Genomic DNA, 25,019 nt, shown 5'->3' with positions numbered 1-25,019 from the left:
TCCAACTACCTGGGGTGATATGTTCTGGGGGTCTCGCGGCCCACCTGCACACGTGGGCGGAGCTACAAACAGAAAATCTTATTTCACCCATTCATGTCAATGGAAAGGATGTAAAAAGCTGCCATTCTCACAGTAATTCCAACTATAAAACACTTTATATGACACTATAACCACTAGGGACATCTTTTCTATTCTACCACGGACACCATACATATAGAGTTTGTATGTTCTAACTGTGTTTGTAACTGTTTCCTTCATGCACCCCAGTTCATAATGTTATTACATTACATGAGTACTCACATATGCTGAACTAGGCACACAGGTTCCATTCTGAACCGGGAAAAAACTGCATGGAGTTTCTTTTCAACCTGAGTTTCCACATATTGAGTTGTTTATATCAATACTGAAACTTTTGGATGCCACTTATTCCAACAGATCTTCCTTTTCAGTTTAAGAGATTGCTAATTCCAGTGAGACTTACATTCATTCACCACTATAAAGTATCTTTATTTGAATCCATTTACAGTGTTATTGCTATAATTAAATACCCGTGCAACGCCGGGGCATCAGCTAGTTGTTTATAAAGTAACAGAAATTTTGTTGCTCATGTCAACTAAGCTCTTCGCTCACAAAGAAAAATTTTTGCTCACATCAAGTCAGTCCTTAGAGGGAGCATTGCTTGCAAGCTACTTTTAAACTTACCAAGTCAAAATGATCTCCCAACAATAAAAAATTTTTAAAAACACAAAGCACAGTGAAAGGTAGATTAAATGTTAATTATCTTTCATATTCCAGGTTTTTTTTCAAAAAGGTCAAGGCAGATGACTCTATGCAATGTCACCTCAGTAACAACCATACAAAAATAGACAAATATACCCCCTCCCTTTTTAATAAACTGCGATAGCGGTTTTTAGCGCAGTGAGCTATGCTGAATGCTCCGCGTTGCTCTCAACACTCAAAGGCTCCCTGCGCTAAAAAAACGCTATTGCGGTTTAGTAAAAGGGAGCCATAGTGCAAAATATAGACAGCAGTTATAAATTCTCAAAACGGATACATTTTGATCACTAAATTGAAAATAAAATAATTTTTCCTACCTTTGTTGTCTGGTGATTTCATGAGTCTCTGGTTGCACTTTCTTCTTCTGACTGTGCATCCAAAATTTCTTCCCTTCTTTCAGCCTCCTGTATGCTTCCTCTCCTCAAGATCTCATTCTCTCCCCCAACTTTTTCTTTCTTTTTCCCTGCTCCCTTCTGTCTTTCTGTCTGTCTCCCTGCCTCCCTTTCTTTCTTTCTCTCTCTCTCTCCATGCCCCCTTTCTTTCTGTATCCCTGTATCCCCTTTCTTTCTGTTTCCCTTCTTTCTTTATCTCCCTGCCCCCTCTTTCTTTCTTTCTTCCTGCCCTCCCCCAAGCCACTGGCTTTGCCACCGCTGCCATTGGGGAACAGGCCCCCAAGCCACTAGGTTTGCCGCCGCCATCAGGGAACAGGTCCCCAAGCCACCGCTGCCCCAAGCTCTCCCTGTAGAAGCGTCGCACTGACCAGCATTCCATTCCCCGACGTCAATTCTGACATCAGAGAGGAAGTTCTGGGCCAGCCAGGCAGTGATTGCGATCGACTTATTGGGCACCCCTGCTATAAGTTATGTGTATATCTCTGGCAACTAGATGCATTTACACCAGCTTTATGGCTGGTCTAAGTGTTCATGCCTATCTGGATACATGTGCATATACCCAGATACAGTAATATTCTATAAACAAAAGTTGGCACTCCTTTACAGAATACCCCTCATTATGCTCTTTTTTTCCGTTCTTAACATAAGAACATAAGTTCTTCTATACCAAAGCTCCCAATGCATTTCCTCCTCTGATCTTTGCCCTGAGATCTTCCAACAGAGCCCTGCTAGGATAATGGTATTAAACACAGCATCAACTTCCCATCCACAAGGCCAGCCTTGTGGCATGAATTACTCTCATGACTGATATTATGAAAACTAGCCTCGCAATTCACAAGTTGAGGCTTCATTTAGTGCTGACCAGTGGGAGTGGGTAGCAAGAATAAATCCAATTTGGATCACTGCTTTGATTCTACAGGTTGGCTCCACTTATTAAAAGCTACCCCTTGGAATTCCCAATCTTCTTGTGAAAGTGGCACTCTAGGACAGTGTTTCCATTACAGAGCACATTTCAAATTTGCTTGATCCTTATAGTACACCAAATCAAACGCTCCCCCTCCTTCACTCTCTGCCTCCCCCAGCTACATACTGCAAGCATATCCCTCTTTCTTCTCTACTCACACATATATACAGACACACAGCCAGTATAACCTTTTTCACTGCCAATTTCACACAAACTGAAACCAGAGATGGCCTCTCAACAGCATACTGCCCTTAAGCTGGTCCCTGAAACTAGAGGTGGCCTCTCATTTGACATCCAGAAATGGAGCTAGTCCCTGTAACCAGAGATTGTGCTTCATTCAACATCCAGAGGTAGAACCGGTCTCTGTAACAGAGATGGCGCAATACTCAACCTCAGGAGATGGAGTTGACTCTGTAACCAGAGATGGTGCATCATTTGACATCCGGAGATGGAGCCAGTCTCTTTAGCCAGAGATGGCGTATCACTCTATATCCTGAGATGGAACTGGCCCCTGAAACCAGCAATGGCATTTCGCTCTACATCCAGAGATGGAGCTGGTCTCAGTAATCAGGAATGGTGCATCGGTTAACCTTCGGAGATGGATTTGGTCCCGGAAATCAACAATAGCACAACTCTCTATGTCCAGAGATGGAGCAGACATATTGTTCTAGGTGTCATGTATGCAGGTAAATTAGGGAAATCCCTTTTCTTCAAATTCACTGAGCTTTAGAATAACCTCCCTGACCCGATGCGGAACCTAGGCTCATTCCAATTATTCCGAAAGCATCTTAAAACCAGGCTTTTCTCCAAAACATAAAGCTATCTATCCTCTTCATAACCTCTAATTTCTTATTATGTCCTTCCCTCATTTATTAAATTACCTGTAAACCGTGTCGAGCTCTATCTTTATGGAGATGATGTGGTATACAAACTTAAGGTTTAGTTTAGTTTAGTTTAGATCCAGCAATAGAGCTGGTCTCTGTAACCAGAGTTGACTTTGCAGACCACATTCAGAGAAGAAGCTGGACACTGACTAGAAGTAGCACTGCCCTCTATAACCAGAGAAGAAGCTGGTCTCTAGCACTTGTTTTAGAGCTACAGCTTGTCTTGGGCTTGCCCTACAAGGAAGCTGTCATACTCAATGGCTAATGAGGGGCCAAGGGTGACAGTTAGAGATGGAGCAAGATGCAGTGCCCAGAAAGGACACTGCCCACCCTATCCTGAGGCATGAAGTCATCAAGTGTCAAGAACCCCTGTTCAGTGAAGCAGTTAGCCTGCAAAGGCAGTGCATCAACCCCAGCGATGGAGAAGCACTCCATTCCCACTGACCAAGCTGGTAAATATCCAGAGACAGAGGTATGCACCACATTTGAAACTGGTGCAGAGCCCCAACCACCAGAGACGAAATGAAGCACCCAAACCAGGACCAATGTTCCACCACAAAGACAACTCTGAACCCAACGAATGAGGTAGGTCAACATAACTGTACTCCCTGAGGAGAAATGCGTCTCCAAAAGACCGAATTGAGAAGCCTGATGCCCGAAATGAGACCCGACTTCATCTCCAGGACTGGAACTGCGATCCCTGTCCAATAGAAGGAAGAAATGGTCTAACAGCCCTACATGGCAAGACAAGTGCTCAGCCAAACTGGGTAGCTATAGTCAAGAATCCCCAGGGCACTATAGGCCTGGCTCCATGCTGATTGCGGAACTGGCACTAAGCTGCTCTTAGAAAACCTCGTTGAGCTGTGACTTGGATGAACAGAGGGACACGGAGAAGAAGGAGACATGATCGAGACGTTCAAGTATCTCACGGGCCGCATCGAGGTAGAAGAAGATATCTTCTTTTTCAGGGGTCCCACGGCAACAAGAGGACACCCGTGGAAAATCAGAGGCGGGAAACTGCACGGTGACACCAGGAAATTCTTTTTCACCGAAAGGGTGGTGGATCGCTGGAATGGTCTTCCACTTCAGGTGATTGAGGCCAACAGCGTGCCTGATTTTAAGGCCAAATGGGATCGACACGTGGGTTCTATTCGCAAAGTAAAGGCAGGGGAGGGTCATTAGGGTGGGCAGACTGGATGGGCCTTGGCCCTTATCTGCCGTCGACTTCTATGTTTCTATGTTTCTATGTTTCTATGCCATCCATCCACCTGCTGGAGATAGAGAATACTGGCTATCCAGGAGGCTGACCATCTTATATATAGATGACAGAGCTCAGTTTGGTGTTCTCTATCTTTGCCTGCTGGTGGATAGTCACAACCCACTCGTCTCTGGATTCATCATCTGTTGACAAAGAAAGAAGATGATTCCATAGGGTTGATGCAAAAAAAAAAAAAAAAAAAGCCAAATGATCTGATATCTAAGTGTGCTGAAGAAAGTGTGCGTGTATGTGTGTGTGTGTGGGGGGGGGGGATACATTTGTAAAGAATTTGATAATCACAAGAGGTGGGAGGAGAAATAAGATGTAATAAGGGAGGCCAAGTAGAGGGCTTTGTTAATGTATGGGCAAGGGTCAGTATTTTAAACCAAAGGCAGAAAATTACTGAAATCCAATGATCTACAGGCATACGGCTGTGCTCTGTATGGATAAGAGTCATTTCATAAGAGTGATTGAAAGTCCGGAATATATAGAATTACAGTAATTGATCTGAGAAGTAATACAAGCACACAGTAGAGAAAGTTAAAAATCCTGATCAAGACCAAACATATTCAGAGCTGACTCCCCAGAAATTTTTTCAGCCGGGTGGCATGAAAAAGTAGCCGGGTGGGGCAGGACAGGGAAATTTGGTGATTAGAATAGGGTCATTAAATCCAGTGGCGTACCTAGTATATATGACAGCCAGTGCTGATCATTTTTTAACAACCCCCTCCTCTATATAAAAAAAGTTATTTTTAGCCACACAAGGGTGCACCTAGGAAAAGGCAGCATTTTAAAAACTGCAGTGAGCACTAGAACACTAACACACGCATTGTAAAACTAAACAAACTAGATCCTGCACAGTCAATGCTAATAGAAAACCATGTCTTTTTCATACACACAGAAACACACTCTCGCCCAATATGGAATAATCACAAACTAAAAACAGAAATATGTAGACAAAAGTTAAACTAATGCAACGCCACAGAAACAGTGACACATTTCCCCTAATACTGTGCAAAATATAAAGACAGTAGATGTAAATTTGAAAAAACTGATACATAACAATCACCACTTTAAAAATTAACAAATAGAAATAAAACAAATAACGAGAAATAAGAAAATACCATTTTCAATTAGCTTTCAAAGGCCAAATCTTTCTTCAAGACAGTACAGTATACAGCTGTTATGGTATCCTGTCCTGACCTGAGGAAAGGGGTTTAGTCCAAAAGAAATGGCCTTATTTCCATTTCCTATTTATAAAGTTTTATGAATACAGTTACAATACTACTTGATTCTGTGTAAAGCAACAAAAAAATTATTTCTACCTTTTGTAGTTTCTGCTTTAATCATCTTGTCTTCGCTCTTTTCTTTCTATACGTTTGTCCTCTCTCCCTTCCATGCAACATCTGCCCTCTATCTTTGCCCCTTCCACCCAGCCTCTGCTCTCTCTCTACCCCTTCCATCTACTGTCCACCTTCTCTCTGTCCCTTCCATCCACTGTCCACCCTCTATCTGCCCTTTCCATCCAGTGTCTGCCCTCTCCCTTCAATAAACTGTATATCCTGTGCCCTTTCTCTCCTTTGTACACGATTCATTTCAGCTTCATCTCCTCTCCATTTTTCTGTCTCTACCCCTTCCTCTATGCTCTGGCATCTCTCTCTTCTTCTTTCCTTCCTTCCCACTCCACCCCATGGTCTGGTATCTCTATCTCCTTCCCTTCCCTCCCCCCATGCCCTGGCATTGCTCTCCTCTCCTATCTCTCCTTCTCTGCTCTGGCACCTCTTCTTCTTTTCCCTCTGGTCTGGCATTTGTCTCTTTAGTTTCCCCCTTGCCCTGGCCTCTCTCTCCTCTCCCCCTCCATTATCTGGCATCTTATCTCCCTCCCTCCTTCCTTCCTTTCCCTTGGTCTGGCATCTGTCTCCTTCCCCCCCCCTCCCATGCCCTGACATCTCCCTCTATGGTCTAGTATTGCCTTTCCTTTCCCTCCCTCCCATGGTCTTGGCATCTCTCTTTCCTATCCTCTCCCTTCCTGGTCTTCCTTCTCCCTCCTTCCCTCTTTCTCCCCAATTGGATGCGACAGCAGCAGCAGCATTTCTCTTCCCTCATCCCCTCTTACTCTCCTTCTCTGCTCTTCCCCCATCCATTCTCCTCCTCCACTGCTCTCCCCTCATTCCTGCTGCAGCTTTCCCTCTTCCATTTTAAGTCAAGCAGCACTCTCCTCTGTTCCCAATTCAGCAGCACCTCTCCCTCTCGCCTCCTTCCACCACTCAGCTCCAACAGCACCTCTCCCTCCCCTCCTCTCTACTTCCATTTCCCCCACCAACTACCTCCAGCACTTCTCCTTTCCACCCCGGGGCCAGCAGCACCTCTCCTCTCCGACTAGCAGGGCTCTTCTCCCTACCCTTTCCCTCCCCTCTGGCTAGAAGCAGTACCTTACCCACTCACCTCCCAGGTCTAGCAGCAGCACTCCCTCCTCTCTTCTTTTCCTCGCCTCCTATCAGCACCCTTCCCTCTTATCTCCCAGGTCCATCGGCACCACTACCCCCCTCCCGATTAACAGGCTCTCACCGGCTTGGGGATTCCCTGGCTGACTTGGCACAGTCTGAAGTTCTGTGTTCGACTCCGGTCAAATAAAATTAAAAAAAAAAAAAAAACAGGCAATTTTTCAAACCCTCCCCGTAACACTAGCCTGGACTAACAGCAGCACTGCTCTCTCCTTATTGTAATTTTCCTGACTGCTGCCCTAGTTTTAGCGAGTCAATTCCCTCCAGCAGCCTCGGTGCCTCTGCTAGGCCGTCCCGCCTCTGAGAAAAAAGGAAGTTGCATCATCAGAGGTGGGGGCAGCCTAGCAAAATCCCCGAGGCTGTAGAAGGGAATTGACTCGATAAAGCTACGACAGCAGTCAGGCAAATTACAATAAGGAGAGAGCAGTGCTGCTGTTAGTCCAGGCTAGTGTTACGGGGAGGGTTTGAAAAATCGTCTGGTTTTTTTCTTCTTTTTTTACTTGATGGGCCATTGGTCTGACCCTGTAAGACTATTTTTATGTTCTTATGTAAGTCCATTCTGAAAGATCTCCCTGCTAAGGCAGTATTTCTGGTGGTCATTTCCTAGGCACATCATGTATTGGAGATTCAAGCTCTGTCTTGCCAAGATCTTACTGTATATTTCCTAACTAAAACTGCCACTCCTCCATGTCTACCAGTAGATGAAGAATAAGACTGGCCTACCCAGCTGCGCTTTAATTTAAGATGAGCACTATCAAATAATCTTCTGTTTTTCTTGCAGACATGCTATATCGCCCTTATGCCACTTTAGGGCAACCAATATCTTGGATCTCTTTTAATTGGAGAAGTTATGCCCCCCACTTTCCAAGATAGAACACAATTAGCAATTCACAACACTTTAGTTGTATTCTTTAAATGTGGTAAATTTCTCTCTCATCACCTTAAGAGCCCAGCCTTCCCCTGGAGTCTGTGCACATCTAAGAAGGAGCAGGGTCCCATAGTTCTGAGATATTACAGGGCCACTCTTTCTTTTGTACCAAACCATGAACCACAGCAGCACACATACCAAATCCATAAATATCCAATAAGGTATCGGTTGCACTCTTAAGTCTCCATATATCTCCCATATACACCCCCTTTCCAACCTATAAACAAAAACACCCTACTTGCATTACTTTTTTTAAAACTCCCTCCCTCCTCCCCCTTTCCCCTCAATCCTCAAAGCTCAGTTAAAGTCTGATTAAAGCAGTCCTCTACTATATCCCGTTTATCAGAAGACAGGGTCATAACTAATGCCGTGGGTCCCCACATCCCAGCATACCTAAGCAAGTGTAATCTATTGACTTAACATAAATTCAGAAAACTATTAATAAAATAAACACCAAGAAACTTTTTGCGGTCTGGATGTGTACCAGTCTACAGGGTGTCCCTTTTGCAAGATGGTCGCACAACAAGGAGTGGCCTACTCCATCAAGCCATAAGCCAACCAGCATGTCTGCTCAGCCCTTTTGGTTGATGTAGTTGATGACCGTATTAAGATTTCAAGGAACCCTTGAGGAAAATCTTTAGAATGGAAGGGTAGATCAGCATGAACTGAACATTTTTGTCTATTAGAAAGACAAGTGGGTGGAATTGCTATCTTTTCTCTTACAGTGCTATTGAGCAGTCTTGAAAAATACGTATGGGAGTTGCTGCCTTAGTCCGTCTGCGGAATCGGAAAGAAGTAGGGAGATAGTGGATGCCTTTCAAGAGGCTCTGCTCAAACAAATGGTGACAGAACCCACAACGGAAAAAGCAATATTGGATCTGGTCCTCACAAATGGAGAGAGTATCTCTAATGTTCGAGTGGGTGCTCACCTGGGAAGTAGCGATCATCAAACGGTTTGGTTTGATATAACGGCTAAAGTGGAGAGCGGCCGCACGATACTTAAAGTCCTAGATTTCAAACGTACGGACTTTAATGCAATGGGAAAGTACCTGAAGAAAGAGCTGTTAGGATGGGAGGACATAAGAGAAGTGGAAAGACAGTGGTCTAAGCTGAAAGGAGCGATAAAAATGGCTACGGACCTTTATGTGAAGAAAATCAATAAAAACAAGAGAAAAAGGAAGCCGATAAGGTTCTCCAACCTAGTGGCTGAGAAAATAAAGGCGAAAGAGTTGGCGTTCGTGAAATATAAAAAAACCCAAGAAGAGGAGAGCAGAAAGGACTACAGGGTGAAACTGAAAGAAGCCAAGAGAGAGAGATACGTTTGGCGAAGGCACAGGCGGTAGAACAAATGGCTAAAAATGTAAAAAAGGGAAACAAAAATTTTTTCAGATATATTAGTGAAAGGAGGAAGATAAAAAATGGAATTGCTAGGCTAAAAGATGCTGGGAACAAATATGTGGAGAGTGATGAGGAGAAAGCAAATGTGCTAAACAAATACTTCTGTTCTGTGTTTACAGAAGAAAATCCTGGAGAAGGACCGAGATTGTCTGGCAAAGTTACACGAGAAAATGGAGTAGATTCTGCGCCGTTCACGGAGGAGGGTGTTTATGAGCAACTTGAAAATCTGAAGGTGGACAAAGCGATGGGACCAGACGGGATCCATCTCAGGATACTAAGGGAGCTCAGAGAGGTTCTGGTGAGTCCTATTAAAGACTTGTTCAACAAATCTCTGGAGACGGGAGTGATTCCTGGGGATTGGAGGAGAGCGGATGTGGTCCCTATTCATAAAAGTGGTCACAGGGATGAAGCAGGAAACTACAGGCCTCACTTCAGTTGTTGGAAAAATAATGGAAGTGTTGCTGAAAGATAGGATAGTGTACTTCCTTGAATCTAATGGGTTACAGGATCCGAGGCAACATGGCTTTACAAAAGGTAAATCGTGCCAAACGAACCTGTTTGAATTTTTTGATTGGGTGACCAGAGAGCTGGATCGAGGACATATGCTAGATGTAATTTACTTGGATTTCAGCAAAGCCTTTGATACAGTTCCTCATAGGAGGCTTTTGAACAAACTTGAAGGGCTGAAGTTAGGACCCAAAGTGGTGAACTGGGTCAGAAACTGGCTGTCGGACAGAAGCCAGAGGGTGGTGGTTAATGGAAGTCGCTCGAAGGAAGGAAAGGTGACTAGTGGAGTCCCTCAGGGTTCGGTGCTGGGGCCAATCCTATTCAATATGTTTGTGAGTGACATTGCTGAAGGGTTAGAAGGAAAAGTGTGCCTTTTTGCAGATGATACCAAGATTTGTAACAGAGTAGACACCGAAGAGGGAGTGGAAAATATGAAAAAGGATCTGCAAAAGTTAGAGGAATGGTCTAGTGCCTGGCAACTAAAATTCAATGCAAAGAAATGCAGAGTAATGCATTTGGGGATTAATAATAGGAAGAAACCGTATATGCTGGGAGGAGAGAAGCTGATATGCACAGACGGGGAGAGGGACCTTGGGGTTATAGTGTCTGAAGATCTAAAGGCGAAAAAACAGTGTAACAAGGCAGTGGCTGCTGCCAGAAGGATGCTGGGCTTTATAAGGAGAGGCATAGTCAGTAAAAGGAAGAAGGTGTTGATGCCCCTGTACAGGTCATTGGTAAGGCCCCACTTGGAGTATTTTGTTCAGTTTTGGAGACTGTATCTGGCGAAAGACGTAAGAAGACTTGAGGCGGTCCAGAGGAGGGCGACGAAAATGATAGGAGGCTTGCGCCAGAAGACGTATGAGGAGAGACTGGAAGCCCTGAATATGTATACCCTAGAGGAAAGGAGAGACAGGGGAGATATGATTCAGACGTTCAAATACTTGAAGGGTATTAACGTAGAACAAAATCTTTTCCAGAGAAAGGAAAATGGTAAAACCAGAGGACATAATTTGAGGTTGAGGGGTGGCAGATTCAGGGGCAATGTTAGGAAATTCTAATTTACGGAGAGGGTAGTGGATGCCTGGAATGCGCTCCCGAGAGAGGTGGTGGAGAGTAAAACTGTGACTGTGTTCAAAGAAGTGTGGGATGAACACAGAAGATTTAGAATCAGAAAATAATATTAAATATTGAACTAGGCCAGTACTGGGCAGACTTGCACAGTCTGTGTCTGTGTATGGCCGTTTGGTGGAGGATGGGCTGGGGAGGGCTTCAATGGCTGGGAGGGTGTAGATGGGCTGGAGTAAGTCTTAACAGAGATTTCGGCAGTTGGAACCCAAGCACAGTACCGGGTAAAGCTTTGGATTCTTGCCCAGAAATAGCTAAGAAGAAAAAAAATAAAAAAATTAAAAAAAATTTAAATTGAATCAGGTTGGGCAGACTGGATGGACCATTCGGGTCTTTATCTGCTGTCATCTACTATGTTACTATGTTACTATGAACTCAAGCTTCGAGGCTCTATCATGTGCATGCCGGCTTCCCTTCTCTTCTCCCCCCCCCCCACGGGACGTAACTTCCGGTTTCGGAGGAAAGATAAGGGAAGCCGGCACGCACACGTTAGAGCCCCGAAGCATGAGTTCGCTAAGGGCTAAAGCGGGAAATATCCAAGCCGGTGAGAGGCGTTGTTTTTTTAAATGTTGAGCAGCAGCAGCAGCACCAGGATTCGTGTTAGATGAAAGCCGGGCGGTCATCTAAATTAGCTGGGCGGTGCGCCCAGCTAAAAGACCCTATGTCAAAGTACCCAGAAGAAGTACAGACTACTTTGGAGATTTTTTCCTTAAAAAAGCGTTTTTGGCAATGTACACACTGAGGTATTTAAATGATGTGACTAGGGTTACTGGATTCCCTGCTAGTGTTGGAGTGAGCGATAACAGTCCTTCGCCTGAGACACTCAATAAGCAACTGTTTTTGAGGGATTCAAAACAAGACAGTTCAAGTTGAACCAAAAATGAATTAAGTCCAAGGAATGTTGTAGTATTGATAAATCTGGAGCTAGGTATCTGCTGGAATGAGTAAGAGAATATCATCAGTATAAAAGTAGAATGAAACCTCTGCATCCTGGATTAAAGTTGCTAATGGACTAAGGAACAGATTAAAAAGGAGAGGGGCTAGAACAGAGCTCTGATGAATGCCATATAATAGAGGAAGGGGAGTGGAAAACGTTGAGTGAGCACGAACTGAAGAGTGGTCAGTGAGAAATGAGGTAAATCATTTCAAAACTATGCTGCAAAACTAAGCTGCAATAGCGTTTTTAGCGCACGCAGGATTTTAGTGCACGCTAAACCCGCGCTACGCGGCTAGAACTAATGCCAGCTCAATACCAGCGTTAAGTTCTAGCACCTGCAGCAATTCAGCATGCGCTAAAACTGCTATCGCAGCTTAGTAAAAGGAGCCCTATGTCAGAGTCCAAAGTCACTGAGATGATGAAGAAAAAGTCCATGATCTACAAAGTCAAAAGCAGACAACAGATCTAAGGAAAAAAGTGTAACACAACCTTTTTCCAGGATAGAATGCAATTCACTCAGTAGACCAAGCAGAATGTGACCAGAATCAAATCCAGATTGCTGTGGATGAAGAATGTTAGAGGTTTCAGCATAATGGAGAAGTTGTATGAAAACTAATTTCTCAATTCAAGGTTTCAAGGTTTATTAAATATTTGATGAATCGCTGAATCTTGTTTACAAAGCGATGTACATAATTATAAAATAGGATAGAATTAAAAATAAATACAAAATACATAAACGTTGAGATTAATACAAGACAGACATTAGTTGGAAGGGGAGGAGGGTAAAAGATACATCTGTTATATCGAGAAAAATAAATAAGGGAAAAAACAAAAGGAAACAGGGTAATTATTATTTAAAAAAGAACTATTATAAAATCAAGAAAGTTTAAATGTTAAAAGCATCTTTAAAAAGGTGTGTTTTCAAGGATTTTTTAAAAGAAGAGATATCTTTTTCGTTTTTGATATGTTGGGGCAAAGAGTTCCACCATTGGGGACCAATTACAGAGAACATGTCTGATCTTCGAGTGCCTATTATTTTTAGAGAAAGAACGACTAGTAGATTTTGAAAAGATGATCTGAGTGCACGCACAGAGCGGTGGGGAATTAGCATTTTTGATATAAACTGGGGTTCGTTGTAAGCCAAAGTTTTAAATATAAGCAACATAACCTTAAACCATATTCGATGGCTAATAGGGAACCAGTGAGCGTCAATAAATAATGGTGTTACGTGATCATATTTCCTAGCGTTATAAATCAATTTGATAGCGGTATTTTGGATAATTTGTAGACGTCGATTTTCTTTTTGAGTAATATTAAGCAGTAAAGAGTTACAATAGTCCATTTTAGCTATTACTAATGAATGAATCAAAATATTACGCAATTTGGGCTCAAGAAATTTGGCAATAGATCGTATCAAGCGTAGTTTATAAAAGCATATTTTAACTATATTATTGATATGGTCTTTGAATTCTAATTTGTCATCGATTATAACTCCTAAGATTTTTAATTTGGGAACGATTTCTATTGGGGTATTGTTAAGGATGAATGGCGACTTCAGGCCGATATCTTTTTTCCAGGTAAAAATCATTGCCTTTGTTCCAATCACTTTGGAAGAAAATGAAAGCATAGAAACAGATACTGACAGGCAGGGTTAGATGGATCCAAAGAAGGTTTCTTCAAAATGGGTTGAATCAGGACCTTCTTTTTAGTGTGGCTGGGAATTCGTGAGTCTGTAGTCTGAGGTTGAGGATATAATCTCACAAAAGGTGCTCTTATCCAGCAGGATGGGATAGGGTTGAGCAAGCATGTTGTAGCTTGTGATGCCAGTTTATACTTGAAGCAATGGAAGATGAAAAATATAAGTCCTTAAATATAACTTTCCTTCAGAGAAACAACCAACAAAAACAGAAAAACTGATTCCACAGTATATATCAAACGCCGAACACAGTGGAGATTACCTTGTGGTACTACAAATCTTTAATTCAAATATAAAAAACAGATTCAACATGATCATGTTTTGGCCAATCAGCCTGCATCGGGAGTCTTAAAAGTAATTAAACAAGTGTGTAATCTTGGTGATTACGTGGCTGGCAGTTGAAAGTTTGTTAGATGTCAGTCTTCAAAATCTAAATTCAGCCGTGATACAACTGAACATCATGATATCTATAATAATAAAACGCTAAGCGTGCATGCGCACTCGCGCCGCATGTTCCCTGATCTGTCGCGCTGTGGCGGCACAAGTGCGCATGTGCTAGATGGCGCGGAGTGAGGGACCGGCACTTATGGGAAGGAGAGCAGGCCTGGGATTCGGCAAAGGGCAGACGCCGAAAAGGGCTTCGCACAGTGAAAGACGGACAAACTGAAATCTGAAGTTGGTTGTTTGGGGGGGGAGAGGCACTCACCCCATCACCCCATCCGCTGCAGCCTAGCAGCTCCGACCACAACCTTCCCCCCTCAACCGCCTATGCCGCTCAGGCTCCCGCCACAGTGGAGGGAGGAAAAAGCCTATGACCCCCTCTCCCCTTCCCTCTCTTCACGGTTTGTCTACCAGCGCCTCTTCTTTGCTCTCCGCTCACCTCTCTTCCGTTGACTCCGAGAGGGCTGCAGCGCGGGCGTGTGGAAGGAGGGTGGGGGAAGCGACTGGTATGGTCGGCTGGGGAGGGAAGCACTTTAGTCCATGGGTGGCGAAGGGAGCGACGCTCCGCGGCTTGACCGGGCAGGTTGGTTGGCGTGTATGAGAGAGGTGGGGGAGGGCTGGGCAGCGGCTTCTGCTAACGGGGAGTTGAATGAGAGACGCGGACAGGGCAAATACTAAAGAGAATGAGCAGCAGGCTCCGTTCCTGCAGGCTCACAGGGGCGAGTATAGTGTCCTGTGTTTTGTTTATTTTGAGTGAAGGATATTGCAAATAGGAGCCAGGCTGTGCATGCTGAGCACCCGACTAACGCGCAAGTGGGGTTTCCCTCCCCCACACTGTGCCTAGGAAGGAGTCATTTGTATTGTGTTTAGCACCCTCATTTATTTTGAAAGATCAGTTTGCGTGCCTCATCCGAGTCTAAAAGCAAACTGCAGACATGTCAGGACCCAGAGGAAATAAGTGAGACCCCCCCAAGCGCCTTGCAGCGCTAATTCAAAGGGAGGGCCTGTTAATGCCATTTACACAGAGGAGGCAGTGAAAGGGTACTGCAAGACAGGGGGAGCAGGAAAGAGGGGTTGATGGAAAGGGGAACAGGTGCTGATAGACAGGAGGGGCAGAAAAAGGAAGGGAGGCATGGATAGGGGGGAGGTAAAACAAAGGGAGAAGGGCTGCTGCTGGATAAGGGGAACAGTGAAGGGGTGGAGGTGGACACAGGGGAGGTAAAAGGAAGGGAGAATGGACAGGGGAGCAGGCAAGGGGTGGTGGTGGACAGCCAAGGGGAAAAAAAAGACAGATATACAGAAAGCGGCTAAGGAGAGAGAGAGAAAAAGAAATAAAGACAGACACACACACATATATTCTAGCACCCGTTAATGTAACGGGCTATAAGACTAGTGTGAAAATATTTAGCTAATGAAGAATTGCAGATTAATACCCATGCTTACATCTGTTACTTTCTGAACACCATTGACATCGGATCTCCTGAGGCAGAGATCGAAATGGGGCCACGTTGGGACCCCCAAAGCAACATACAGAGCTAAGTACTAGTGGTGGAAGTTCTCATTTTAACCAAGTGAAGATATTCACCTCTTAAAGTGGAAAGACTTTAAAACTTTGGTTTTTTTAAAACATTTTTGGAGTTTTTGAGTGTGCCCCATGGACTTGTTAAGCTGCTATGACTGGAAGGTGAACTCTTCTCTCAGGGAGGTTTAACAGCTTTCATATCTCTGAGCTTTTTTACAAGCCACAGTGGGTCACACTTCATTGACTCTTTTTTTTATTGAAGCCAGTTTGTTTCATTATATCCAATACCTTTTCTGGTTTCTCCTTGTTTGATATTTTCACCCTGAACCTATTTTTTGGAAATAATTTTGCATTTTAATAGCTTGAAACTTTTCATATTTTTTTTAACTGAATGCAATAAGCCTTCATACTGATGCCTGATTTTTCATGGTTTTCTAACAGCTATAGAGGTAAAGACATTCATTTACCATGGTCAGGTCAATAATCAATTTGTGCTGTGTTTTTTAAGGACTCTAGAACAAAAAGTAGTCATTTTCTATTTTTAGGCCCCTCAAAATATATCCTGTTAACTGAAGGAGGTTTTTGTCAGTTGCTCATCCAATCTCCATGCTCTGTGTACTCCCCTGATTCCAGCTGAGCATCTTTGCTATAACTAATAGGGATGTACACAGGTCCAAAAATTTTGGCTTGTTTAACTTTTCTTCCCCCAGTTTGTTTCACACATTTGTTTTAATAGCATTTTAAACACTTTTTCATATCCATAAATCAATTGTACAAGCACTAATTCATAAGTTAGTGTGTACAAAAACAATTTAATGTGAACTAACATTTTAAGGGATGTTAATGAACTGAACATATATCTATTACATGGTCATTTATCAAGGCAGAATTCTATTGCACATCCTGAGTAAAATATACAACTAAATATTTTCAATACTTTCAAACATCACTATTCCTATCTTTCAGTGCCTCTAGCTTTCCTTCAAGTGTTCAGTCTGGCTTTTCATTTGCACCTTTAGTGAATACCATCGTAACAGCAGACTGATATCAATGCTTCACATTCAGCATCACTTTACAATATTATTCTTTTTTTTTGTGTCATTGATTACATATCTACTATATATTCTCATTATGATCTGCTCTCTAGTCTTTTCCTCACCATTGCTTCAAGGACCACACAGTTTATCATCTCATTTCTGGTTTTCAGCCCCAGTACCACTTACCAGTTTTAATCTTGGACCTCTTCGACGGCCCCTCACTCTGACTTTGTTTTCTGCCTCTAATTTCCATTCTATCCCTTGTTCTCCAATTTTAGATCTGCTTTCAGGCTGTAGCTGCTGCAGTTTTTCTCCTCCATCAGTCCAAGCTTCTTCTCTTGATGAGATTCTCCATACTTGTCCTCTTATGTCATTTCTGCTCTCCAAGTCTTCTTGTTTTTCTTCTTTTCTTGTCTCTGATTTGCCTCCTAGTTCTTTCTTATATCCTTCCTCATTCTTTCCTGCTTTTAATCTTGGTTTTTTTCTTTGTCTTTTGGGCTTATTACTATGTCCTTCCTCTAGTTCTTGTTTTATCCTTCTCCCTTTGATCTTATGTCTTCTTTGCAACTCTAATCTTGGCTGTGTCACTTGTCCTTTGGTCTTAGTTTTGCTTTCCAGAAGTACATTTGGCTCGGCTCTACTCTCTTCAGTTTTGATTCTGTTGTTTGACTGCAGTTTCTTTCTAATCTCCTACAAGACACAGTGAAAGAAAATTCATTACGCAGCATATAAAACATGAAGTACATCAACCTAATGTTTAGAATGAATGAGAGAAGTGGTTTAGATAAAGTCAGAGATAAAATCAAATAAACCACAAATCAATTTGATAAATCAGATTTTTACATGCCTTGACTTGAATCTCTCTGATCTCATCTATGTCACCTTGTTCAGATGCAAGTTTTCAAAGATTCAAATCAAAGAGCTTGGCAGTATAGAAAAACAATTACAGTTTCCATTATTTATTTAAAATCTTATAGCCTGTTGATCCCAAATTTCCAGCAGTTTATCATCAAAACATACATAAAATAAGGACAAACAAAATAAAAGCACCCTCCCACAATATACAGTACATAAACAAACCACCATTGACCCAAGGAATCGAAGGTAATGACATGCAGCAGGCGATGGTTTGGTCAACAGGTCTGTAATCTGACCATGACATTTTTGTTTGTGTGCTTCTGGAAGAAAACTTGGTCTTCTGTAATGTTGAATAAGACACTCAGATATTCCAGGGACTGTGTCTGGTCTAGGTAGCTCTTTTGAACATTCATAATTCAAGATGGCCACTGCGGCTGTGTTTTGGTGCCAAAAAATGGCTTAGAAATAGTTCAGGGCTGACCAAAAACAAAAAATATGATTTTAGAGGGGGGACCAAAGACCTAATTGCAGAAACAGTCAAACACAGTTTTTCAGACACCCCCCCCCCCATTCTCCCCATAGGCTGTCACAGACCATGTTCTGAGGAAATGGTGCTGCAGCCTGCTTCAGCTCATTGAAAGTGTATCTGGATCTGGAGAGATTATCTGCCTCAAGTCATCGGTCAGGGAGAACCTCTGCCTCAACAAGCCTGGAATCTGGACTGCCTATCAGGCCCAATAAACTGGCTGGAGACCTCAGTCCCTACTGGATCTCACGCAAACAGGGAGGAAAGCAGTCAGACCTAATCACAGAAAAACCATCACAAAGCTATTCAGCTTGTGCTCAAGCCCACTGTGGATGAACCTGGCATGAGCCCCCAAACTGTTAGTGTAGGCTGTCCAAGTGGGTGCACTGCAAAGTCGTCTGCCTCTTAGAAGCAGACCCTCAATCTCAAAGTATGCGCTTTCCTGCAGCCACAGCTATCCCAAGAGTAAGATCCTCTGCAGCACTGAAAAGCCTTGCAAACAGTAAAAAAGACCAAATTTAATTGAAAATAAACATGAGCAGAAAAGACAGGCTTATAGAAAGACAACTGAGGAATTGAAAGACAGTCCAGAAGGATGGGAGGCAGAGGAAAATAATGCTAATGAAGCTCCCTATAAGAAACATAGAAACTTGATGGCAGATAAAGGCCAAATGGCCCATCCGCAGCAACCATTATCTCTTCCTCTCTCTAACAGATCCCAAGTGCCTATTGTAGGCTTTCTTGAATTCAGACACAGTCTCTGTCTTCACCATCTCTTCCGGGAGACTGTTCTATGCATCTACCACCCTTTCTATAAAAAAATATTTCCTATGCCCTATCATATCGCCTCTTAACTTCATCCTACGTCTCTATCATATCTGTCCTCCGCCTTTCCTCCAAAGTATACAGATTGAGATCTTTAAGCTAGTCTCCATACGCCTTATGATGAAGACCACGCGCCATTTTAGTAGCCTTCCTCTGGATCGACTACATCCTTTTTATATTTGTTTGAAGATCATCACCTACAATCACACCCAAGTTCCGCTCTTCTGTCATGCACATAAGTTCTTCATCCCCTAAACTGTACCGTTCCTTTGAGTTTTTACAGCCCAAATGCATGACCTTGCATTTCTTAGCATTAAATTTTAGCTGCCAAATTTCAGACCATTCTTCTAGCTTTGCCATGTTATTCACACCATCTCACGTGTCTACCTTATTGCAGATTTTGGTAACATCCACAAAGAGGCAAATCTTACTCAACAGCCCTCAGCAATATGGTTTATAAAAATGTTAAAAAGAGCAGGCACAAAAACAGAACCTTGAGGCACACCACTGATAACATCCATTTCCTCAGAGCGATCTCCATTGATCACTACCCTCTGTCACCTTCCATCCAACCAGTTCTTGATCTAGCCCATCACTTTGGGACCCATCCAGAGGGCACTCAGTTTATTTATTAGAAGTCAGTGTGGAACACTGTCAAAGACTTTGCTAAAATCTAAATACACCACATCTAGCACAGTACCTCTATCCAATTTTCTGGTCACCCAATCAAAGAAATTGATCAGATTTGTCTGACAAGACCTACCTCTAGTGAATCCATGTTGCCTCCAGTCCTGTAATCCACAGGATTCCAGAAACTTCACCATTCTCTGTTTTAAAAGTGTTGCCATTAATTTTCTTACCACAGAAAACTTAACGGCCTGTAATTCCCTACTTCTTCCTTACTTCCACTTTTGTGGAGAGGGACCACTTCCGCCCTTCTCCAGTACCGCTCCCGATTCTAGAGACTCATTGAAAAGGTCAGTCAGCGGAGACACCAGAACTTCCCTAAGTTCCTTCAGCACCCTCGAATGTACACCATCTGGCCCCATCGCTTTGTCTATCTTTATTTTAGCTAGCTCCTCTGAAAATCGATCATTCCTCCATCCCTATTCGTGTTTGTCTTCTGCGGTCTTGCTCCCAGTGCATCAGCTGTGAACACAAAACAGAAATACAGTCAAGCCTTGGTTTGCGAGTAACGCAGTTTGTGAGTGTTTTGCAAGATGAGCAAAACACTCTAGCAAATCTTGCCTCGCAAACCAAGCGTTGACTTGATTTGCGAGCCCCCCCCTGAGAACCAGCATCACACCCCCTCCCAAACCCTTACCACGATGGGGCACCAGCTCACAGCATTAACCCACAGGACGTGCTGGTGCCCAAAAAGCCCCAGCAGAATCAGCAGCAAGCTCTTTGGGCACTGGCACATCCTGTGGGTTGGTGCTGCGTGCCGGTGCACCATCGCGGTAAGAGTTTGGGCGATGCCAGTTGTGGCAGAGAGATGCTGACTTGCGGGGAGGGGGGGGGAGAGGAACGATGCTGATTCGCAGGGGTGGGGTGGAAGCACGCCAGTGACCTCGGGGATGTGGAACGAATCAAGCGAGTTTCCCTTAATTTCTATGGGGAAACTCGCTTTGATATACGATAACTTTGGTTTACGAGCATGCTTCTGGAATGAATTATGCTCGCAAACCAAGGTTCTACTGTATTTGTTAAGCAATTCCGTCTTTTCTTTATCAGCTTCTACATATTTCTCCCCTTCACCTTTGAGTCTCACAATGCCACTTTTGCACTTCTTCCTATCACTAATATATCTAAAAAATGTCTTGTCTCCCCGTTTTACCGTGTCAGCTATTTTTTTCTTCCATTTGCATCTTTGCTTTCCTGACTAAACGACCAGCCTCTCAACTTTTCCAGATATTTTTGCCTGTTTGTAGTTTATGAAAGCTAACCTCTTATTCCTTACCTTCTCAGCTACTACTTTTTAGAACCAAAGTGGCATTCTTTTCCTCTTACTTTTACTTACTTACCTCACAAAAAGGTTTGTCCATCTTACAATTACTCCTTTCAGTTTTGCCCACTGCATTTCCACTCATTCCAGATGTTCCCATCCAGACAATTCCTTGACGTAATCCCCCATCCGAACAAAGTTAGTTTTTTAAAAATTTAGAACCTTTGCTTTTGAATAAGCCCTCTCTATACCCATCTTAATATTAAACCGTACCATGCAGTGATCACTGGATGCCAGATGATCACCCACTGCTACATCAGAAACACTTTCCCCGTTTATAAGCACTAAGTCCAGTATGACCCCATCCCATGTGGCTTCCATTACCAACTGCTGGAACAGTTCTCCTTATAGAGAATCCAGGATTTCCCTATTTCTAGAAGACCCCGCAATATGGATACCCCAATCAACATCCAGCATGTTAAAATCACCTATTAGTAAAACGTCCCCTTTTTTAGATACTGTATTTTTCATTCCTTAAGATGCACTATGCGAGAACTGACTGCAGCCAATCACAGAGCAGCGCGGGACCAGACAGAAAGCGCAAAGGTTGCGCTCCTTTGTTCGCCACTCTGCAAATGAAAGGCAGCCGTCCAGCAGGAGAGTGCGCTGGACCACTGCCTGTTAAAAAAAGGTACCAGGGGCTGCTTCTTTGTGCTGCAGGCTTCCCAGTACCAGACGCACCTACGTGTAGAGGAGGAAAAACCAAGAAAAAAAAATTCTGAACTAATTTTTTTTCTTCTCTACAGGTGGGTGCATCTTATGGTCAGATGCGTCTTATAGAGCGAAAAATATGGTATATTCTGAATGTCTACTATTAAATCTCTGTCCACTTCTTTCATCTCTGAAGGAGGCCTGTATATCACAACAATGTAAATATATTCACCATTCCCTCTTTCCAAATTGATTCACAGTGCCTCTTCCTTGACCTGCAGATCCTGCAATTGTGTGTTTTTAATATGATCTTTAACATATAACGCTACTCCCCCTCCTTTTCTTCCTATCCTGTCTTTCCTGAACAGTTTATAACCCAGTATAACTACACCCAGTCATGGTTCTCCATGAACATCATTATATCCAACTCATCTTCTTCCATCACAGCTTCTAGATCCAGAATCTTGTTTCCCATACTTCGAGCATTAGTATATACTGCTTTCCAGACAATGCCCCCTTTTCTCATTAGTGTAGAGGTAATCAGTGATTTACTTACCTAAGGGCTTATACTCACCCGGGGGCTTTGATCACCCTGCTCAATCACTTCTAGTCTAAAGACCTCTTCAGTAGATTAGCCAGCCTGCTGCCAAAGTCACTTTTTTCCTTCTCTGATAGATGCACATCATCCCTGCTTAGAGCCCTTGGTCCAGTTAGCCAAAATGCTCTCGATGACACCAACCACGTAGCCACACATTCATCTCCAGGATGTGAGCTTCTCTGCCCTTGCCTTTACCCTCAACAGGAAGGATGGACGAGAACACAACATGCACACCTGACTGCTTCACCTTCTTTCCCAAAGCCACAAAGTTGCTTATGATACATTCGCAGTATCATTAGTGCCAATGTGGATGAGCAGCATCAGATAATAGTCATCAGGCTTGATGAATCTCGGCAAGCTCTCCATAACATATCTCTCATGACATCATGTCTGATCTGCAGGTGGATGCTTCTATACCCCTCAGAAGGGAATCACCAACTACTACTACCTTAAGCCTCCTAGTGATCACGGATCCAGTAATTTTGGGGATTTCAAGCTTTGGTCCTTCCTCTCCTTGGGATGCTCTCATCTCCTCCACTTCCAGAACAGAATACTAGTTCTTCAGATCAAGGGTGGAGAAGGGATAGACGTATCTGTTGCACTAGAAGTGGCGGCTTGTCTAAAATCATATGACTTTTTATATGAGTAAATGGTGCCTAACCCTTCTATAGTGACCTTCTTAGGATCCTAAATTAGATGTCTAGTGCTGAAAACAAAAGTTAAAATTCTAACCATTTCCCCTACACAAACTGTCCTATAACCCCACTCTTTCAGAATCCAAGTGAAACTAGTGGCCCAAATCCAGGTACTCAAGCCTAGTTAGTTTTCAAAGAACAAATTTAGGCGCTAAAGTCCAAAATATACATTGTTAAACCCTCTGAAAATCAGTCTAAAGATTCACTAAAAGTAAGCACTTAAATGCATTACTGTATGCTAATGGAATTAAAGCATGCTAAAAACTAAGGATCCCATTTATCTATGGGCTTCTTAGCATTTAGTGTGTGCTAAGTTTTATTCCCTCCCTTTTATTAAGCTGCGCTGCCAAGCAGCGCGAGCTAAATGCCAAGCCGCCCATTCTATTTCTATGGGTGGTTCAGCATTTAGCTCATGCTGCTTGGCAGCGCAGCTTGATAAAAGGGGAGGTGGGAGTGGGTTAGTAAAAGAACTCCTAAATAGGCACTTGGGATATTCAAAAGCATTTAAACAGATGGTGATAGATCTGTCTGCACAATATTTAAATTTAAAATTTGCAGCAGTTATACAGATAAATGTTGTACAGGAAAGGCACACAGTTTATAGTGAGATGAAATTCAGCCACTAACTACTTGAATATAACTCACCTTGAGCTAGTACTGTACTGAAAAAAAAAAAAAAGATATGACTAAATCCAAATCCCTTCTACTGAATATATCATCTATCAAAATGGTAACAAGAAATAGTGGGTATTTTTTTTTTTTTTAATATAACAGATTACATAAGTTTAAAAGGCCAATTATATGTTTAAAAAGACTCACACTGCTGAATATCAACCCTTGAGGCTTTCTGAGCCAGGTTCTAAAATAACTACTCAAACTTCAAAATCCAAGCCTATGGGCCTGCTTAACTAAGCTTTCTTCCCCCCACAGACAAAGAAAGGGAGAAAGGCTTTAGTAATTCATGCCTTTAAGAGAGCCAGACAAAACAAACGTCTCGGAGAGCTGATGAAATCTCCCCCAAGTCTAGGAAAGAGCATCAGATCCAGCAACTCAAGCCCTAGCAATATTCATTGGTGTTTAACTAAAAGTCCCACCCCTTTAAAACAGGCTCTATGGAAAGATATGTCATAGTTAAACAGTCTGAATTAAAGGCAAGGTTCTCAACGGGAGGTTTGGTGCCGTGTACCAATGGCGCCTGCTGCCAGGGAGCTATCATTTTTAGACAAATCGTTCCTGAAAACGGACATTTTCTTAGGCTGCTGCAAATACCAGTGGGCTTCTTACAGGGAGGCAAGACCCAATGGAGCTCGCAAGCTGATTGGTTGCAGAAAATGTTTTGATTTCAAAATGGAAGATAATGGAAATATGATTCAATGATGACTGTCTTGCAGTGTTTCTGAATTACGAGACACGGAGATTTCGTGGCTCTCCAGTATGCTCTATCGGCGCTGCCTATAAAAACAAAGCTGCATTAAACATTAGGAGCAAAGTAGGTCTGAAGGGGACCAAGCCCTCCCCAAGGCGAAATAATCACTTTGCAAGACAAGCGATCTATGCAATACTGCCAAAGTCTCCCCCGAAATTCAGAAATAAGCCCTGCGTAATAACACGATTGTGCTGTTATCCAAAGCACGCATATGTTCACCGGTTACTTGCGGACGAAACACATCGAACCTTTTTTTTTTTTACCTGTTCATAATCCGATTCAGCCACGAACATCTGTCCAGTCCGGTTCTTTAACTTCGGCCACACAAACATTGAGGCGTAGAGCCGTCGTCCCCCTGCAAGAGGCAAAGCAATGAGAAAACGATCGGCTTCCTCTGCAATGCACAAATGTACAGTGCAGCAGGGAAGGAGCAGTTCCTATACAGTGCTCCGTGTAACAAGAGAAGGTAGCTTTTCCCTGCAATGCACAGTGCAGGAGGGCAGCTTAGCTGTCTCCCCCTTACCCCCACAATGCTTTGTGTGACAAGAAAGCGACTGCACTCTCCCCTCTCTGCCCCCACCAAGCGATGCCTCTCAGTGCTTCCCCCACCCCTACCCCCGCGTCCCCCTCTCGCCTTCCAGCTTTCACGGTACAGCAAGCTAGGAGCTGTCCACAGCCACCCTATGCTGTAACTGCATTCTTCCAACTAGAAAACCTGCCCCTTCACTCATTGACCAATAACACTAGTCGAGACAATGTCTCGCGGGGACGCTTCCTGTAGCCTCGTCCAATCAGAGTACCGCTAACATTGTATTTTTCATCAAAGAATTGAGTGGCCCTTGGTTGGCTTTTCGGCTGCAGAGCGAGAAGAGGGAGAGAAGGGGGTCATGCTAAGTATTATTTTTCCTTGTTATTAGGCGCTATTCAAAGGGAGGACAGTTTTCCTCTAGTATTATGAGGGTTCTGGGTTTCTGTCCTCTGCTGGGGTATCTACTTAACCGCCCCGGTCTCAGTCCTACACCAACACCTGACTCTTAATGAATGGTGGTCTCCAGCTCAAATATT

General features: G+C 43.2%; 2 protein-coding genes across 2 annotated transcripts in view; one reads left to right on the top strand and one right to left on the bottom strand.

Moving 5' to 3' along the window:
- Window positions 1-24,534, bottom strand: part of LOC117360805 (zinc finger protein 436-like) — a 65,443-nt gene extending 40,909 nt beyond the window's left edge. Inside the window, exons 1-2 of the mRNA XM_033945208.1 lie at window positions 24,218-24,534; window positions 16,557-17,060 (exon numbers count right to left, since the gene is read on the bottom strand). Coding sequence (XP_033801099.1) covers window positions 16,557-17,060; window positions 24,218-24,286 — 573 coding nt within the window. The 5' untranslated portion in view covers window positions 24,287-24,534. The remainder of the gene's footprint in view (window positions 1-16,556; window positions 17,061-24,217) is intronic.
- Window positions 24,535-24,786: 252 nt separating this feature from the next.
- Window positions 24,787-25,019, top strand: part of LOC117360807 (zinc finger protein 883-like) — an 86,103-nt gene continuing 85,870 nt past the window's right edge. Inside the window, exon 1 of the mRNA XM_033945214.1 lies at window positions 24,787-24,848. The gene's annotated coding sequence lies outside the window, so the exon portion shown is untranslated. The remainder of the gene's footprint in view (window positions 24,849-25,019) is intronic.

Source organism: Geotrypetes seraphini, chromosome 5 (genome assembly GCF_902459505.1).
Source record: "Geotrypetes seraphini chromosome 5, aGeoSer1.1, whole genome shotgun sequence".
NCBI classification, from domain to species: Eukaryota; Metazoa; Chordata; class Amphibia; order Gymnophiona; family Dermophiidae; genus Geotrypetes; species Geotrypetes seraphini.
The sequence above is the reverse complement of the archived record's forward strand: the minus strand, read 5'-3'. Positions and strand labels throughout refer to the sequence as shown.